The sequence below is a fragment of the Misgurnus anguillicaudatus genome, chromosome 21 (genome assembly GCF_027580225.2).
Source record: "Misgurnus anguillicaudatus chromosome 21, ASM2758022v2, whole genome shotgun sequence".
In the NCBI taxonomy this organism is placed as follows: Eukaryota; Metazoa; Chordata; class Actinopteri; order Cypriniformes; family Cobitidae; genus Misgurnus; species Misgurnus anguillicaudatus.
The window spans coordinates 30,296,513-30,314,199 of record NC_073357.2 but is presented as its reverse complement, the minus strand read 5'-3'; the positions used below and the strand labels follow the sequence as shown (position 1 = coordinate 30,314,199).

The window sequence follows — 17,687 nt, the reverse complement described above, 5'->3', positions numbered from 1 at the left end:
TCGATAGATTATGCTAAGCTATGCTAAAAGTGCTAGCGCCAGACACGGAGATCAGCTGAATGGATTCCAAAACTGTAAAAATCAACTGTTTAACTCTAGGGGAGCTGGAAAATTAGCATATTTTCAAAAAAAGTGTAGTATCCCTTTAACTGTATAGGATTATCTGTTGTTTAATAATATTTATTACTCCAATATAATTTACCCCTACACTATTCATTTGTAATTGATTTGTTTCACAGTATCAGTTTTTGAAGAAGATCAAAGGTACATTGTGATACAAAACAGGGTATTGTAGTACCAGGGCAAGTCCAAGAAATGTGTTTTTTGAAATTTGATCTAGTCTTGCTAGCATATGACTGTGTCGCTCCAGCAGTAAAATTTACACGGGAAGGGGGTTGCATTGCTAAAACAAAGAGAAGCGTGTTTACAAGTGCAAAAACAAGCACATTACAATCAAACAATGCCACATCGCCCCCGATCCTCCCGTCAAACTCACTCTTCCCAGCAAATGCCCAGGGGGATACCAGACCTTCCTTCATGTTCAAAGATTATCAGTTAATCCAAAGTGTGCCTAAAACACAGCAGCAAAAAAAGCATAAATGAGCCAGGAACGGGAGGGGGGGGCACATGTGGAGACAGGGTGCTTGGACTTTATTTATTTGTTGGCTTTCATATTAATCCATTGGAACGCCACACCATTTTTTCTTCTTTCTTGTTTTTGGAAGGGGTGGGGGTTGGATGGGGCATGTGTAAATGTTTTAGAACCATTAAACGGGAGATGAAAGTTTCAACGGATGGCATGCGAGAGTATTAATTGTAAAGGCCATTATTTGGTGTCCATGAGGCTGAATCAGCTTACCCACTCCATTCCCCCATTTGCATACAAAATGCTTTATTTTGGCAATCAATGAAAGTGCTCCACTGTATGTGTGGCTTATCACATGCTTGCAGGGAACGGATTCCTTCGCCATCTCGTTAAATTCTGTTGATGCAGAACAATTTGAAACATGGCACAGGCTGCAATGACATTTAAAGATGCCTCGGCTTAATTATATTTTGCAAACATTTGGGTTGTTTGTCCTCGGGGATAAAGTGTCTCCACTACAAAGTTAACTTGTTAATAATTCGGTAAAGAAGCCTTTCGCACTCTCTCTTTTATCCCTTTCTTTCATTCTCTCTTTTCATTATCATTATCACCTATTAGAACCAGTTAAGGACATTGAAGGTGCCTGCCTTACATAAGAGGGACACCAATTAAATGTTTTCTCTGCTACTTTAACACCAGAATCCTAAAAGGCAAAACATGTGTCAGATCTACTTGTTATTGCGCGTACAAAATATTTGAATAAAGAGTGATATAGTAGCCTATAAATAAATAAAAATGTTTCTAAAGAGTAAATATTTTTTTAGATTAGCATATTGTGTGAATTGCATTCATCTGACTCGTGCAGCAATTCACGTTTGATGTACATTGTAAAGTTTTTACGGCACAGTAATCATGTCCTACTCATTAATGAAACATCAAACTTTATGTATGCTGGCGAAGAGCTTTTATATCCTAAAGCCATAATTTCAGTGGCTTATATAAAACCATATAGTAAGGAAGTGACTCGCGGTCTTTATTTGATTTACACTCCACATGAAACTGTCTCCGCTTCTGGTAGCTCAAACAGATAATCACACCTATTCTCTCATTCAGTCAGCCCAACAAACACAAGTCAACTGTTTGGGATGTTGTGGCATCTGTATAGAAATGATAAACATTCGGATTTACAGTATGATGAAGAACTTTAACAATAAGGGTTATTATGACAGTACTGTGCATAAAGTAGCAAACAGTTAGCCTTTAAAACTAACATTATCAAGTTCATATAATGAACTCTAGAATTAAGGAGCTCAAACATGAAACTCTACTAAGGCGCTTAACTTACCTACTGTAAGTTAGGCAAGAGATTGTTGTTAAGTGTTGAGATCGGCTACTGTAGGCCTACATCTCAAACTTTTACATGGGCAAAAATAAGACATTTAAAGTTTCATAGTTATAGCAAAGAGTATAGAAGCGCAAGAGGGGAAACTCTCATTCGTTTTTGGCAACAGTCACTAGGTGGCGCTTCAGTAACGCGGCCGCCATTTTGGAATGAAAATTCTCACAGCCAATTAATTCTCAATTCATTCTCAGCGAATCTCACAGCCAAATCAGAAACGCAATAGTAAGTTTCTTAAATAAAAATTTTGTTCATTGCTACACCTACACGAAATGCTGTATTGTCTTGTATGTATGTGTTGGGTTGTTGTTCCCTACTGAAAAATCCAGCTAAGACCAGCATAAGCTGGTGAGCTGGTTTTAGCTGGTCCCCAGCTTGGTTTTAGCTGGTTTTGCTGGTGTAGCAAGCTGGTCTAGCTGTGTTTTGGTCACATTTTAAGCTGGTCTAGCTGGACTTAGCTGGTCATGCTGGAATACCAGCTGGCCCACCAGCATGACCAGCTTTGTCAGGCTGGGAGGACCAGTGTAAACCACCTTAAACCAGCTAAAACCAGCTACCAGCTTATGCTGGTTTTAGCTGGATTTTTCAGTAGGGTTGTTATCAGTTGTGAAATCCAATCATTAAATAGATACACATTTGAGGTAGTTTTTTCTTGCTTTATTATGTAATTCTATTTTATGCTACTTTACACATTTACTATTATTATTAGTTACCAACTCCACTAGGTATGACATATATTTTGTACATATTAATCCTCTGGATCCCGCTACAAACATTATCTTATAGAATATGATGCATTGTTCTGTCTGTTACCCTATAATTGTCACTTTTGGAAGTGGCTGTGGTTTTTTTTTACTTTATCTATTTCGAGCAATTCAGATGTATATGTGTGTCGGTGTGTTTGTATGTAAAATTAGCCTGTATAAAAGTGGAAGACTTGTCTAAATATCTGAAAATAAGTTGTAAAAAGGTATTAATAATCACTGGTCTGATTGTATGTTATTCTGTGTTATCATCATTCAGTTTGAATTTGATCTTTTAATGTACAAAGTAGCTGACATTGCCATCACTTCTAGTTGACTTCCGAGTCGCTTTCATTCCAAAATGGCGGATTTGTAGGGCTGCTGCTGGGCGCTGGTGTTGCAGTGGAACGTTCTATTGAGTTTCACTTCTTGTCAATATAAGTTCTTTAGTTATAGTGAGTCCCTGGAGTTTCTCAGAAAGTAGATTGACAGTAGTAAAGAGTATGACGTTAATGAGTATACTTACCGTCATATTCTTCTTCACTACTGTCAATCTACTTTCTGAGAAGCTCCAGCATCACTATGTAACGTTAGCTTTGTGACAAAAACATGGTTAAATGCTAAAACTAGCTGTTCAGAGCTTGAAAAAACTTTACAATGACACAAAGACCACGTCTATGGGTTCAAGAATAACAAAATACTGGCTGACTCGAAAATCATCACCTTATTTTGTCCCATTGTTTTCCATTTTGCAGGTGGTAAAACAACCCTTGCGCGTCGTTTTACACTTCTTTAAATATGCATTCAACTAAATGTATATTACATGTTTAAATGTTTTTACTCCGCACGTCGCATGAGGTAATCCGAAATTTCGTCGAGAGGAACCAAAACTGACAGCCATGACAGCCGAGATTATCACGTACCTACACTATACATATACGAGACCTCGTAACTGTATTTGAATGCAGTTGCTTCTGACAACAACTAACGCCTGCATCCTACACGTCCAAAATGATTGTACACGTATTTAAGATTGCTGATTATTTTATTTTTCTTACCTTTGGCGTTCAAATCACGCGCTCTTAATCTCTTATTACGTGAGTGCGTTGTGACTCTGTGGGCGGGGTTTTAGGAAGAAGATGAGTGTCTAATTGGCTAGCATCGCAGATTGAAAAGAGATTTTACCAATCAGTTTTATAGGCAGTTGATTGATCGCCTGAACACGCAATTTCGAAATGCGTCATTAAATTAATATTCATGATGCAGGTAAAAAATGGTAACATGATAAAAGGTGATACATCTGTAATAAATTTGTTTTCTCTAAATTTTTAGCACTACCTGTAGGACGATATCGTTAAAACAGCCTTTTGTAGACAGGATGTAAAATGATATCGAAAAACCATTTAATTAAAGGTGCCAAAGAATGCATTGAAATAATATGTTAAATTGTTCTTTGATATTTATATAGACGTTATGTAACTTTATTAAGTGCAAAAATTATCCAGAAGCGTTTTTACATTTTCATTTACAACCCTAGGATTTGTCCTTTGAATAAAAAAGTTTATTTTGCCTTATTTGGAAAAGTCATGAATAATATATTGAGCTCTGCTCTGACTGCTCTGCTCTGAGGCTCATGCCAGTACCTCACATTTGATCCGTTTTTTACATTTTTCAAATATCTCGTTTTTTGATTTTGCATTCCAATCAATCAAACTTAATTGTAATACTGTGTTGAAAGAAAGTAAACTAATATATGACTTACATTTTTTTTAATTGTGAGTTTTAGGATGTTATATGATGGGAAGATTAAATATGTAGTGCAATGTAGAAATGACTTGGACGTGACTGTCTCAGATTACACAGATAACTAATATCTTTGAAGTACTTTCAACTTTTTTTTCCCATATCTGTATTTTCCTTATTTTTCCTTTCTCAAAACTTTAAACATTCACTCCCACGTAAAAACAAACATGTATTTGAAGCATTTATATTTCTTTTGTGCGCTTGTTAGGCTGGTTTGCCTGTGGGTGGGTTTCAGCTAATATGCTTGTCTGTGTGTTTATGCACAAGTGAGTGTGTGTCCGGCATTTCAAGTATGTGCAACCGAACCTGCAATTTCACAGCGCATCTCTCGCTGAGCTACAGTGTGGCACCTTAAATAATGTCATTTCCCCCCTGCTGTTTGAGATCAAAGCTTCTATCAGCTGAACCTCTGCGCCTTCTCCACCCTCACAGTGGCCCTCACCGCCTGCCCACACTCTCTCCACCCCATACTGCGTCCACCACAAAGATGCAGGTCATTGCCAAACAACTCTAGATGTCAAACAAAGCCAATCAATTGCTTTTCCTGTGTCGAAACCCAATTGGCTATGGTTTACCTCAAAACGATAGGTCGAGCAATTACTTTGCTGTAGAAAATAGGCACCACTGTTATTCTGACATTTTTGTCCTATAGGTAGTTTTTTACACAAAGCAGTTAAAATGAATTATGTATATGTTGTATAATGTCTAGTGCATCAAAACCTTGACATTCCTCGGCTTCATAAAAAAATGTACTGTAAATGCAACCACAACACAAACTAAATAGCAGTTTTTTCTTTGAATATTTTTGTTTTGGATGCAATCGCATAAATAAATTAAGCAGGAGCAGTATAGGGTAGGTTGGGGCAATCTAACATAAAGTTAATGTTTTTGAAAGTCAGTTTCTGCATAGCCATAACGTTTAAACCATGAAGATTGTCCAGAAGAAAAAAAGAGACATTGAAATTTGTTAAATGTTGTAGCTCATGTAACTTCACATAATGTAAAAACTGTACACAATGTAATAAGTATTACATTATTGTTGTAATAAAATATTTATAGTTTAATAATATCAAAACGTAATAAAAATTACATTATGAGAAATGTATTAAATTATAAACTCCCCAAAAATATTGTCATAACTTTACTAATTTAAAACAAATTTTATTTATTATTAGTAGTGCTTGCATACACAGAGCATCACTATTTTTATACATCATAGAGACATGGGGGTGGGCTTGTTTCACTAAGCATAATTATTGGAACAAATTATCTCCCTAGCAACAGAGTAGCAACTGTTTAGCGAGACCTATATCTCTGTATCAGAAGAGACATGTAGGTGGTCTTGTTTCCATCGTGGCTTGAACTGTAATCATTGGTGGATGGCAGTTCATACCCTAGCAACCACCCCGGGTACCCTGGCAACCACATAGCAACACCCTAGCAACCGCATAGCAACAGCTTGGCAACCCCCGAGTACCATAGCAACAGAATGGCAACACCTAGCAACCACATAACAACATAACTAACAAACAATTGCAATTGCAACTGCATAGCAACACCCTAGCAACCACATAGCAACAGCTTGGCAACCCCTGAGTACCATAGCAACAGAATGGCAACACCTAGCAACCACATAACAACATAACTAACAAACACTTGCAATTGCAACTGCATAGCAACACCCTAGCAACCACTACAGTTACCCTAGCAACAGAATGGCAACACCTAGCAAGCACATAACAACATTACTAGCAAACACTTGAAATTGCAATTGCATAGCAACACCCTAGCAACCACTACAGGTACCCTAGCAACCAAACAGAATACCCTGGGAACCGTTTAGCACTGTTTATCTCTGAATCAGAACATGTGTGTGCACTTTGACTCATGATTAAACAAACGGAGCAAGTTTTGCCACGTAAGCATCACTTCACATATTTTCTTCAGAAAATGGTACATTACTTTTTCTATATAAATAAGCCAAAGACTAAATCTTTTATTTCCCGCATACCACTGTGAAAACAGGGATTAATAATAAATGACAAGGAAATAAACCTGCAAAATTAAAGGGTGAGACTTTGGATTTGGGAAAAACTATTGGTATTATTAAGTTTGTTGAACTTTGTGACCAACTGGCAAAACAGAACGCAAAGTCACGTATGGCTTTAAATGTATGGGCTTAAATGGCATAAAACCAACACCATGGTCCTGATGTAACATTTTATTATTTATATTGAAATATAATGATAACATCGTAAACATTGTTTTGAATTACTTGCTGGTTTTACCTTATAAACTGCGATTACATTATAAGTTGCCACGGTGTGCTCATAATGTCAAACATTTCTCATATAATAACCTATTACATTATATGAAAACTGTTTTGACATTGAAAAAATGTATTACATTATTAACTCAAAATTTTATTACATTTTAAGACAATTATTACATTATGAACATTTAATGTAATACTATTATATTATGTGCCGTTTAAACAGTATGTGCAGTTATTACATTATGAGTTGCTACTCATGTTTTAATGGCAATATGAGAACCAGTATTATTAAAAAGCCTGAAATATGGGAAACTTTAATTAAAAAAAGCACAAAAGATTTAATGAAATTATAACAATGTAAAAGGTAACCAGCAAATACCAAACATGTAATTATTAAAAATGTAGTGCGAAACTTTGGACTCAAAATCTCAAAAAAGTTATTGAGATATACAGCAGACGGGTGTAACAACTAGCCCTGGTCTCGCCTACAGTATGTACAATAAAGTTTAGCCTAAATCAGTGGAGCAGCACAGAGTAATGTGATGTCTTGAGTTTGGTGCTCTCTGGCTGTGGCCCAAGCTGCTCTCCAACCTGCATAACGCAGCTACAGATCAGATTACTATTTACACTGCTTTTCAACCTTAATCGGGATCCACATCTGCTGCCTCTCTTCACCGCGTAATACATCATCAACACATTCACAGCACTGCCCAGTTATGTGTCATTGTCACACATCTAACATCACTTCCTCTTACTTTAGTCAGAAAACAGGTTGAAGGTCTGGCAGGCATTTTAACTGAGATTATTAATCTACCATTGAGCTTCTTTCTGACAACATCTCAGTACCAGAAATGCTCAAGATTATTCAAAATCTCATACGTGCTGTCCTGCTCCGCTTATATAATAAATGGAGGATGACAATTGGGCAGTATCTCAAGGCCCGGCTTGCGTAGACAGGCTTCCTCAGGTCCCCATTAATCCAGCACATTCACTCAACATCACTGTCTCTCTTCCATGAATATAAAGGCCCCTGGATTTGTAACAGTACGTCCTTCACCACACTCAAAGCCGGCTTTATTCCCATCAATGTTAAATAAAAATTAAAGCCCACTCGATATATAGGAGTGCGCATTGATTTAATATTTCACCCCACCAGCGAAAGAAGCCCTTGCTCCTGCACTCAACTTGCAATTTGGAAATAAATTGACTGATTTAGACAGAGAGAGAGAGAGAGTTAGAGAGGACGAGAAAAGGGTTCGATGCAAACCTGCTCTGCCACCACTGAGTAAGGTGACATTGCACAACAAATCACTTGCATGAATATAGAGAAAGAAAACGATTGCTATTTCTAAAAAGCAATTTTGTTTGGTGAAGGTGTGTTGATTGCAATGTATGTGAATCTATCGCTCATATGACAAAAAGGGGCACACGCATTTCACTCAATGACATATTTTGCTGTTAGCATAAACAATATAAGGACTAAGACTTTAATACGAAAGAAGAGAACATGTTATTTTTCTTTTGAAATCATAAAAGCAGTGTTCTGCACAGGCCTTTTGATTCTGTGAGGTTTCAGACATGGTGTGAGTTTTGCATCAATGCGCCTGTTGTACTTAAATTGAGCCTAATGAAGAATAATTAGGTAGTTTAAATGTTGATAACAAAGCAGCTCAGTAAACAGATAAAAGATGAGCTTGCCTGGCGGTTTAGTTTGAGCACTACGCACACACACACATGCACGCGTGCCTTTACAGTGCTAAACTTAAGGGCCAATTCACTACCCCAATTTCCCTGCTTTGAAAATGGGCATGTTTTTTCTGTGTGATCATTAAAGCTGCATGGGGTGAATCTGAAGATTTGATATTGTCCTTTTGGATCATTATAAAATGCTCATTATGCTATTCTACCAACTCTCCACTAACAAGGTATTTCTAGGTAAATGTATCTATGCTTAGTTATTATTGTATAACATTACAATAATTAATATAAAATTAAAATGACTGTGGCCTGTTGTTTGCAATCACAACTAACTAGTTTGATATAAACAGTGGAGAAAGATCAGGAATTAAAATGCATAGTATATGCTACATTTGTAATGTAAAAAAAAAATAACCATTTAAAAAACATTTATGTTTAAAGTGCCAGATTCTATTACCCATATGTTTTAAATAGGGGGCAAATACTGGTGTTGCCTATGTTCTGATTATTTTTCACAAAGCATGTGGTGACAATCAAAACTTAGAATATAAATTTGAAACAAACCTGAATTTAATGTACATTTATTTATTCATTTAATTAATTATAAAGGAGAAACGGATTGTTGACAAACAATAGAAAAAATGAGTGCCATGAATTTGGGGCCTTAAACAGGTTTCAATGAATGCCATGATCACGAGAGCACTGCCATCTAGTGGAAAATCAGTGAATAATCAGTGAAGAACAACTGCGTAAACAAAAACGAACATAATTACGTATGATAATAATGGTGATGATAACATTAATATTATTAATAATAATAAACATGAAATATTTGTTTTAACTATGGTAATGAGAAAATAATAAAAAGCAAGAACAAAAAACTCCGACGATGAAGTAATAAATTAATATCTCATCATCTTAATCCCACCCGGATGAAGGATTAATGTTTTCAGTCATTTCCGCTCCATCAAATCAACAGGAAATATCGTAGTGATGTAATGTCGAAGCACATTTTGTTCTGTACATCATATTTTCTTTCTCCTAAAGATTATGGCTATTTCAACTTGTCAGAAAATAACCTTCGTCTCCTGCATCGTCCTCTGTATGTCTTTATTTCTACCTAAAATGTTTTTACCCAGAGAGAAGAAAGACAAAGTGCGTGCGGAGGGTAAGATCGTCAAAAAATCCCCATTCCTCATGTAATACCAAATGATTTTCATCATCCCACTTGTTACTGTTTCCCTGTTAACCTCTGTGCCTCTATAATCCCCAATATCCCCAATAAATAAATGTTCCCTTATTGTTTTTGGTTCCTAATGCTTTGTCTTATTTCTTATGAAACCTTGCCTTAGGCCTATTTATAATTTCCGGCTGAATATCTTTGTCACTATAGTTAATGTTTCTTTGTTGTACAGTAATGTTTATGTTTCTTTGTCTAAATTGCTTGTTTGTTATATTTCTACAGAAAGCAATTCTTCTACAGTAACAATAACCACGTAACCAAAATGTGTATAATGTGGTCATGTTTAAATACCGAAAAGTAAACATTTGTATATTTAAAAAACTTTTTTGAATAACTGAACTAACCTGAATGTACACTGTAAAAAAAATCTGTAGAAATTACAGTATTACTGGGTATTACTGCAACTAGCTGCCAGTAACTTACTGTAGATTTTACATTTCTGTTATTTACTGGCAACAGTTTGTTTAAAGTTAAATGAACATGAACCATTTTCAGTCTTTTCTTCTACAGTAAGTTACTGGCAACCAGCTGCATAATTACAGCATTTTTTTAGGATCCTATTAATTTTTTTCTTTATTTAATTATAACTTAATCTTTGTATGATTTTTTTTATATTGAAGTCGGGCCAGGGCATTACCCTCAATTACATGGTCATTCATTCTCTGAAGATCAAGTTAACTGGTACACAGAGTCTCATTACAACCCAGAGGCCATTGCCAGAACCAAGGGTGTTGGCAAGCCAAATCTTCTGGTTCAGGTCATTCCTGTGTATGGGTTTGGGATCTTCCTTTATATCATCTACCTGTTTTTTAAGGTATGGCTTACATTTGTTTAGCAACACTTACAATGCTGACATTGGATACAAATACACTGTCAAAAATAAAGGTACAAAGCTGTCACTGGGGCAGTACTCTTTAAAAAAGGTCCTAATATGTACCATGTAGGTACAAATATGTATCTTTGAACTACCAATTATGTACATTTGAAGTACAAATATGCACTATTTGGGTACAAAGGTGTACCATTTTGAAAGGGTACTGTCCCAGTGACAACTTTTGTACCTTTATTTCTGAGAGTGTATAACAGATGCTTTCTTCTGCTGTAGTAATGCTGTAGTGTTGAAATGATCACACTTACAGTGTGTCTTTTGGTCGGTTTCCTGCAGGGTTTAGATTAATCCAGGACTAGGCCCTGGTTATATTAGGACATTGAAGTAGTTTTTACAAACAAACCTCACAAAAAACAATACCGATGTGCATTTTGGGACAAAACAATGGCAGTGATATATGTTAAGATATGTCAGTGCAAGATGTTTTAAAATTAAGGCAGAAAACATGCATTTTAGTCTGGGACTAGGATATGCCCTGTCCGGAAAACCGCCCCTTTATCCTTAAGACTAGGTAAAACTACTAAAATGTACCTTTTCATCTTTTACCAAGTTTACCTTAAATCTTTCAACAGCTGACGTCTAAGGACAAACCCCAGCACAAAGGGTGCAAATTTCCCATATTGCAGGCAGAACACACATTGGAAGAAATGTGTAAGTTTTATATTTCCATTAACCTTAGTTGGAAAGCATAAACTACCTTGTAAAGAGGCTAGATAATCTTTATAGCAACCCACTATCAATAGCATACTTCATTCTTGTGGCGTGCACTCTTAGCATATCGGTAAACCACATGCAACCCCAGATCAAGATCTTGTGAGAAGATTTGTTTGCGTCTTCTCTGTTAGAACAGGATTAGCAATCCGAAGCTCCCAATACCAATTAACTGCATGTCTTTTGGATCAGTACTTGGAGATTTAGTTCTTGCATCAAATTGATAAGCAAACAAATGTGACCAGCAATTAGCACTGCACTCACTCTTTGTACTGTTTGTGTTATCAAATAATTCTTACAAACTAAATCAAATTCATTATTCTGTAAATCATGGCAGTGCTTTACTAGTTGGACATTGTTAAAGCCAAGATCAAAGATCTGAAACTATATTTGTAACATTAAAAAATCATATCAGGAACATGAGATAAAAAGGTGAGATTTATAGCATTCTAGGAAGTTTTAAACACATAAGAAGGTTTATTTTCTAGTTATAAACTTTACACTAATCTAGTTTGTTTGAGTAAATGATTTTATCCAAAAGTATTCTAAACAAATTTCCATTGTCTCCCCGACAGCTACTTGTCAGCCGCAGACCAAAACGAGTGAAAGAATGAAAGAAAAGAAAATATTTAAAGTTGTTCATCCATCTGCCAGGTCACGGTTCATATTCCATAATAAGCTCACACAATCCATATGTCTTCAATAAGGGAGAAATTAATTTAAGTAAAAGAAGGGCAAGTGATCAGCCTTATTTATGCTCTATGGATATATATTTCTGCCAATCTGTCATACCTTTCAAATTAAATTACATCCATGACCCTCAAGTTTTCAATATGTACAGTGATTGGTTGACAACGTTTAACCCAGCACAACTTCATGGGTTCTTTGCTTAATACATTTTTTACTGGGTCCGTTTTAATTTGTTTTGATGCTAGATTTAACTTGGCTGTGGATTAGTTTTATTTAGAAATAAACTGATTAGTTGTTTCTCACCACCTGCTCCGTTTTTGTGCTTCAGGTCACGCAGGGGCACACGGAGACGGGAGGAGAAGCTGAAGCAGTTGAAGGAGATCACTCAAATGATGCGGGAGAGACAGCTTCGAGAGGGAGTCACGCCAGAAGAGGAGGCTGAGGAAGCCCCCTACACCGCAGACTGGGAGGGTACCTAATGGTTCTGTATTAGGCCTTAAAGGGACACTCCACTTTTTTTTGAAAATATGCTTATTTTCCAGCTCCCCTAGAGTGAAACATTTTATTTTTAACGTTTTGGAATCCATTCAGCCGATCTCTGGGTCTGGCGGTACCTAGGGTGGCCATTCGTGCCAGTTCCGTCGGACACGTCCCGAACATGTTTTCGGGTGCGTTCTTCGGAAGTCGTGTTGCTCGACCGCATACGTCATCGAGGTTCTCACATTTCAGTTAAAATACATTAGAAAATTAAGATTTATTTATTTTAAGACATACAATCATTGTAGTTTCATTCTTATCTTGAAATGTATGGTTACTTTTCTGAAATTGAACCCAAAATATTAAATCTTGATGACGTATCCGGTCAAGCAACGCTACTTCAGGAGAACATGTTTGGGACATGTCCGGCGGAACTGGCACGAATGGCCACCCTAGCGGTACAACTTTTAGCGTAGCTTAGCATAGTACATTGAATCTGATTAGACCAGTAGCATCGTGCTAATGGAAAATAACCAACATTTTTCCTATTTTTTTTTAATTTTTCCTATTTAAAACTTGACTCTTCTGTAGTTACATCGTGTACTAATTCGCAACAGAAAATTAAAAGTTGCAATTTTATAGGCCGATATGGCTAGGAACTATACCCTCATTCTGGCGTAATAATCAAGGACTTTGCTGTTGTAACATGGCTGCAGGAGGCGCAATGATATTATGCAGCGCCTGAAATCGTCCCCTTGGTAACTTTCAATAGCTGGGGACTATTTTCGGGCACTGCGTAATATCATTGCTCCTGCTGTCGCCAAACTCTTTGTTTATTTTTGAACGTGATGCTAATGGTCTAATCAGATTCAATGAATTATGTGAAAAGTGGTACCGCCAGACCCGGAGATCAGCTGAATGTATTCCAAAATGGTAAAAATCAAATGTATAACTCTAGGGAGCTGAAAATGAGCATATTTTCCAAAAGAGTGGAGTGTTCCTTTAACAGTATTTCAGTTGCACAGTTAATGAGATATGTATTTAACGTTATTTATTGCATTTAAAGGCTATCCAGAGGAAACATTTCCAGAGTATGATGTGGCCTTTCGCAGATGTAGGTATCCGAGCGTTATACTGGAAGAACCGGGCCAAGTTATACCCACAGCTGAGGAGCTTGCAGAGAGAATGGAGAAAGAAGAGGAAGAAGAAGAAGAAGAACCTGCTGACAATGACTGTAGTAATGAGAATCAAGTAATGGAGGAGATTAAAGGTGAAGGTGAAGAAGAAAACGAGGATGAAGATAGTGAAGAAGACAGCGATGAGGAAGATGGGGAGGACGACCTTGGAGAGGAACAGCCATGTCTTCCTAAAAGCATTGATGAGGATGACGAGAGACATCCAGGTGAAGGAGAAGAGAGACAAAAACCAAGCGGAAGACGACAAATCACTTTTAGTGATCACAGACATGTCTTTCATTATCCAAAGGGTGGAGCTGTTGGCTGCAAGTATGAGGAAGAAGAGGAGGAGGAACTTAAAGAAGAAGAGGGGGATGAAGATGCTACTGAAGAAGACTTGGAAGATGAGAATAATGAGGAGGTGCGGAGTGAAACGGATGAGGAGAAGGAAGAGGACCCACTGATGGAGGCTGAGAGTCTGGGTTTTAATGATGACGATGTTGAGTGTGATCCTGAGGAACAGGAAGTAGATCTCATTGACTTCCTCCAGACATACCAACCCGAGGTAACCGTCATCTCCAGTCAGTCAGAGTCTCTTAAAGCTAAGGCATCTGGAACGCTTCGAATGCGAAACAAGAAACAAAAGATAAAGAAGTGACCTATCTCTCCAATAAAATTGGTCTTTCATTCTCTCCTGTAGAACTGTACTGTACCACTTAAACATACAGTACCTTATTGTGAATCTTTCTGATAACTCTGTTCAATGAGACACATAACCACTGTGATTTTATGATCATTATAAAGGGCCGTTCACATTATAACGATAACTATAAAAAATATAGTTTTAAAAAGCGTTTTAGCTTTATATTAAAGAGAATAGTGTTCACACCACAACTATAACGATAAAGATACAATGAACGATATCGTTCTGAGCGATTTTTTCCTCACCTGTTGAACGATAAACCATTGACACCCAATCAAATCTATTTGAACTTCAAGTGCACGTGCAATTTTAAATGACAGTGAAGCTCATTGCTGAGGTCTATAACATAAAATTACCTCAGGTATCCAGCACTGATGAAGTTGCTGTGAAATTGATTACGTAATGCTTTTTATTCTACTACATTAACTACACCAAAAAGTAAGAGATTACCCAAACTATTAGATTCACTGTTTAGATTTACACTGTAATATCATTGTAAATTGTATAAATATTCTTAATAATTACGTTGAAACTTTGAAGTAGGAGATAAAATATCCAGTCCATGTTTATCTGTCACAACACACATACACCGCTTTCTTTCACATTGAAATGGACTAGTCTGTAACGGTGCGTACTGCGCGGCGCGAAAGATATACACAGTGACAGGAGGACTGGGAAAGTACACAAACAGAGACAAATTAACAAATATAAACGCGAAAATGTACCGACCGAGCCCCTAAAGTGACATTGAAGTAAAAAAATCTAAAGTTTAGTTTCATGTGCTCACGCAAAACCTTCATGTGCAGAATTTTTTTAAGTTTAGTGTCGCATGCTCATGTGAAACTATCGCGCGCTCACGTGAAACTTTTGCTTTGCGATGGTTTCGCGTGCGCGTGCGATAGTTTCACGTGATAAGGCGATAGCTTCACGTGAGCGCGCGAAACTAAACTTAAAAAAAAAAAAATCTGCACATGAAGGTTTTGCGTGAGTGCATGAAAGTTTTGCGTTAGCACATGAAAGTTTCATGTGAGCACATGAAACTAAACTTTATTATATTTTTTGCTCCATGTCCCCTTAGGGGCTCCGTAAAAATGAAACGATCTAGCGGCTCAAATAAAAGAAAAAGCGATGATGGGGCTTTGGTGAGTCAACCGCCTAGCTCTGCTAGTAATAGCCCTAGCCCTACACTGATAAAAATGATTTTGTGGTGAAGTAAATAACGTTACTACAGGAAAAAACTAATGAATGTTATGTTGGGGATGTTTATGTCCACTATGGGGTGCTGTTGAGTCTTAATTTGGCCACAACTTTCTCAACTTTCTCTTTTTCAGCAAATGGAATGATTTTTGGTGACAAATTTTATTTTGACACATATTCTGAGAAAATGCTTTGAAAATTTTAAAAAGAAAAAAATCAACAATACACTGTGGGCAAATTCACAACCATTCCGTTATGTTTGTGATGAAAACATCCACAAAATTAAACTGCTGTAAAAATCAGATAAATATTTGGTTTCAAACTTTTTGTATACATCTGTTAATCAATCTCAGTCCTGATCAAAATTGTTTAAGAAAAATGTTTTTTAACTGCCATTTTTTTTTTTCAAAAACTCACTCAAAACTGATTTGTGGAAAAAACACCCACAATGACTTATTTTTAATATAAAAAGTGATTGTTGACTGTATTTTTTACCTTTTATCACAGTCTTGCATGTGAAAGATTAGTAGCAACATTGGCTTTGATTGTTTTTGTGCAGCATCAAATTAAAAAATGTTCTCCCTCATTTACTCTCCGTGGCTGTTTTTGCCCCATTGGGTTCCATTGTAACTATTAGTTTGTGTAGTGCTACACTTTGTGTGTTCTCTGCTTTCCATTTTCATTTTGGAGTAAAACTATTATTTCGTTCTCTTTTAAAGATCGGATGGGGGCCCCAGACATACCTTCGCCTTGGGCCCCCAGTTTGCTAAATACGCCACTGGTTACCCGCTGTGTAAATGCAAAACAAACAACATATTCAGTGACATGTAAACAATTGCAAAAGTTTTTATTACAAGAAATATGCAATATTTGCGAATAAGCATAAATGTATCGTTAGGTGATGTGGACGCTAATATAGTTATTGTTAACGTTATCGTTACAATCTGATCAGCCTTTAAAGGAATATTCAATTTTCTTAAAAGAAAAATCCAGATAATTTACTCACCACCATGTCATCCAAATAATTTACTCACCACCATGTAACATTGATGTCTTTCTTTGTTCAGTCGAGAAGAAATTATGTTTTTTGAGGAAAACATTGCAGGATTTTTCTCATTTTAATGGACTTTAATAGACACCAACAATTAACACTTAACTCAACATGTAACAGTTTTTTTCAACGAAGTTTCAAAGGACTATAAACGATCCCAAACGAGGCATAAGGGTCTAATCTATCGAAACGATTGTCATTTTTGACAAGAAAAATAAAAAATATGCTCTTTTTAAACCACAACTTTTCGTCTAGGTCCGGTCCAGCGCGACCTAACGTAAGTGCGTAGTGACGTAGGGAGGTCACGTGTTACATATATAAAACGCACATTTGCGGACCATTTTAAGCAATAAACTGACACAAAGACATTAATTAGTATCAGTTGACATACAACAACAAAAACTGTTACGTGTTGAGTTAAGTGTTAAGTGTTGGTGTCTATTAAAGTCCATTAAAATGAGAAAAATCCTGCAATGTTTTCCTCAAAAAACATAATTTCTTCTCGACTGAACAAAGAAAGACATCAACATTTTGGATGACATGGTGGTGAGTGGATTATCTGGATTTTTCTTTTAAGAAAATGGAATATTCCTTTAAGAGTTCAGTCATCTGTTTTAAAGAAAAGTAAAGTTGTTCGGATTATGCTCTGTACAAATAAGACCCCTCAATAAAAGTTTAATAAACACAAAAGGCTTTGTATGAACAATACCTCATCAATCCTGCAAGTATCATAACAAACTCATGCTAAATATCTGAGATGTGAAAAGTCACTTGAGTTCAGATTTATTTTTTCATATCTTGGGTACCGTATACAAACACTGTACTGTATATTGACCAATGTACACATTTTACAAAACAGTGAGACGCAACAGTTATACATTATCACTTTAACACAAGAGTGGTGAGAAATTTTCAGATAGATAAAAAAGAGCAGAAAATGCAAGTTTTCATCATTTTATCCATTTAAAGCAAACTTAAAATTGTTAGATCATTACATTGACAAAGCATAGAAACTGCTGGAATGATATCACAAGGCATTTAAAAATT

At 36.4% G+C, this 17,687-nt stretch overlaps 1 protein-coding gene across 1 annotated transcript; it reads left to right on the top strand.

Moving 5' to 3' along the window:
* Positions 1–9,438: 9,438 nt before the first annotated feature.
* ric3a (RIC3 acetylcholine receptor chaperone a) lies at positions 9,439–14,545 on the top strand. The gene is made up of 6 exons (XM_055201762.2): positions 9,439–9,672; positions 10,368–10,561; positions 11,209–11,287; positions 11,923–12,001; positions 12,366–12,508; positions 13,581–14,545. The coding sequence occupies exons 1-6, from the start codon at positions 9,555–9,557 to the stop codon at positions 14,345–14,347; spliced, it is 1,380 nt and encodes a 459-aa protein (XP_055057737.2). The 5' UTR covers positions 9,439–9,554; the 3' UTR covers positions 14,348–14,545.
* The last annotated feature ends 3,142 nt before the right edge of the window (positions 14,546–17,687 follow it).